Genomic DNA, 3,034 nt, shown 5'->3' on the forward strand with positions numbered 1-3,034 from the left:
TGGCATTTCGGGGGCTAAATCGCCCCGAGCCCCCGTGTATTTTTTTTACTGGTGTAGTGCTTTAATGATTGTGACGTCTTCTTTACAGACACTATCCATATACCTGTGATAAACGTTGAAGATGGGTCCATTCTGAGAGGAGAGGGCGCCCCCACGGCCTCCAACCTCAGCCAGTGGTTGGCTGAGCATCCTGGCTACATAGTCTCTCCCTCACATCTCTTCTCTCCAAGCAGCAAGGTAGGTGTTGTCGCTCGCACGCGTGCAGCAAGCAAGTGTGTGTGTGCGCATGCGTGCGTCCGTGCGTCCGTGTGTACCGTACGTGCGCGTGTGTGCGTGCGTGCGAGCGAGCGAGCGAGCGAGCATGCGTGCGTGCGTGCGTGCATGCCTGTGTACGTGCGTGTGCACCTGTGTGTGTGTGCGTGCATGCGCGTGTGTACGTGTGCGTGTCTCTGTGAGTGTGTGTGTGTGTGTGTGTCTGTGTGCGTGGGTGGCAGAGTTAGTTGAGTGGGTGTATGTAAGACTAGGTGGTTTTGAAGGTGGGTGGTTGTTTGTGAAACTAGGTGGGTTTGAGAGTGGGTGGTGGGGGTATGTATATGTAAACCTAAATAAGATTGAGGGCGCGCGTGTGTGCGTTAGCGGTGGTGTTGCTGACACGGTGCTGCCATCTGTTGTAGGATCTGGCGGACAGGAAGCATATGAGGAGGAAGCATAGGCTAGACCCGGCGCAGCTGGATCCCGATCAGCTGACGGGCGAAGAGAACGTCTCTGTCATCAACAAACTCACCGGACAGAAGGTAACCACGGCAATGCCACACCAGGCTTGTAGTCGCGACGGTGGTGGCCTCTGGTGGTCAGTGCCGCAGGGGTGAAGTCGGAGATGTGAAGTGGCTGACGCCTGTGTGTAACTACCACTGGAGGGAAATGCCAATAGTGTGCTGTTTATGGCCGTCTATGCCCATGTTTTATGTCTATCTTCTGTTCTGTAGCTGGTTTCATTCTATGACTGCCTCTCAAGGGAAATGCCAGTAGCTTAAAATAGACTCGATACTGCTGCTGCTGCTACTGCTGTGTAGAGTAGGAGCTATATATATATACACACATGCTGTGTAGAGTAGGAAGCAAAAATGTAAAGTATGATAGTCACTATGTAAAAATCTTATATGCCCAAATATATCTGTGATCATAGCTTCACCTTTATTATCCCAGCTAATTAGACATCAAAGATAAGCAAATTGAACATGGCGTAATAAAGTTGCATTTTTTAAATTTGATTTTGCATAATTCATACCAGGAGCTTGTCTGAGAAGTGCAAGTATATTCATTCCCTGTTCCCTTCAAATCCTATTTAAACTGTAAAAATGCTCATGTATGATTAAAGCATGTGTAAGCAGGCTGAAACTGATAGCAAAATATAATATGTTGCAATTCTTCTTCTCTTTTAATTATAAAAGGATTAAATTAGAAACACCGTTGGCCTGCTGTGTACGGCTCAAAATGGATTTGCCCATCTTCGCTAGGATGAACAGTGAAGTTTGATATGTAGCATAATATAAGCCGTAAAACGTGACGCAACTGAAAATGTTTCTTCCTTACGACCTCCCCATGCAGTGCTAGCGATCGTTAGCTTAACGAGCTCTTCCTCTAGCGTTTAATTAATGACTTGATGGGTGTATTTGATCAACAGGAGCAGCTGGCTCAGCAGTTGGACAGGAGGCATCACAAGAGGCGAGGACGCAAGCTTGACGATGCAATACAGAGAAGTGAGTGTCTTTCCCGGTCCTCCGAAAACCGCCCTTAGAACCCACGCCGCGCACCGCCATTACTTTACTTCAACGCTCAGGTCTCTCCCCGTCTCTTTTTGTATGATTTTGATTTTATCCGACTCCTACGTGATGCTCTCTTGTTTGTTTTCTGCGCAGTTGCGAAAATGCACGGCCTTGCGGCGACGAGTGGAGGCAGCAGCCAGGAGGAGACGTTGCCAGCGCCCCCTGCTGCCCACCAGAGCTCCAAAGCACTGCAAGGTTTGTAGTAGTATTCACCGACGTGTTACTAGCACCGACTACCACGGTAACCTGTAGTCGGAAGGTCAAATCTAGAGCTCTACTTAAACAGTTAAACTAGAGGTATTGAGGCCATGATAAAAATATTGTTTGTTTGCCCTCACCCGCCCGACCCGCCAAAAAGGTGCGGTTCTGATACAAATTCACTGTACTACATTATATAAATCTGTAGGCAATATATTATATGTACCAAGCAAAACAAACATTCAACATAAAAGGTATCCACACAAGCACACCCGAGTACGGCAGCATTTTAGTGCCACAAAAAAAATATTTTTATCTCGAAATTACGAAATAGTATCTCGTCATTACGAAATAGTTCTTCGTAATTACGAAATAGTTCCTTGAATAAGGGCAGTTCATTGCAATCGCAGTCATCTTGCAGTGCGCTCTCCTTGAGTTACCGTCGTTTGTTACGATGCACGAACAGTTAGTCCACTTTTATTTCGGCCTAGGGCTTAGCTACGATGAAATCCTTGCTATCAAGAGCCCATTAACCCCAGAGTGTACAACGCTGAAATAGGAAAACCATGGTGTCGTTTCAGCAAAATTAATAAAGTTTACCTACCTTATTTTGATACTTCTCTACCGGAATATTATGCAGGAGTCATAGCTAGCCAATATAAGATTAACCGCTTGTCTCTATGACGTTTCTATGCCGAGATATAAAGCGATAAAAATCGAGTACTTCTAGGTAATCCTAGCGCCATATCACCTAGTAACACGCCTCTCGCGCGTTTAGTGACTGCATAGATATATACAACACATGTTCAAAACATATGTGTTGTATATAGCTCGACCGTTTTATTTGCGGTCTGAGATGTAGAGTATCGCATTGCTGGACTTTGTTTTGCAACTGCCGCTCACGTTGCTGCGATCGCTTGCAGGTAGCGATGGTGTGTCGCTGAACGGAGGCAGCGGTGTGTTGGACCTGCACGTTAGCAAGCAGCAGCAGCAGCAGCAGCAGCAGCAGC

General features: G+C 46.6%; 1 protein-coding gene across 1 annotated transcript in view; it reads left to right on the forward strand.

The window, feature by feature from the left end:
- LOC106810973 (chromodomain-helicase-DNA-binding protein 7-like) overlaps positions 1–3,034 on the forward strand; it is a 64,135-nt gene that overhangs the window by 53,794 nt on the left and 7,307 nt on the right. The window contains exons 39-40 of the mRNA XM_014814474.1: positions 89–237; positions 675–794. Of these exons, the coding sequence (XP_014669960.1) occupies positions 89–237; positions 675–794 (269 nt within the window). The remainder of the gene's footprint in view (positions 1–88; positions 238–674; positions 795–3,034) is intronic.

This window comes from Priapulus caudatus, unplaced genomic scaffold (genome assembly GCF_000485595.1).
Source record: "Priapulus caudatus unplaced genomic scaffold, Priapulus_caudatus-5.0.1 Scaffold491, whole genome shotgun sequence".
Lineage (NCBI taxonomy): Eukaryota > Metazoa > Priapulida > Priapulimorpha > Priapulimorphida > Priapulidae > Priapulus > Priapulus caudatus.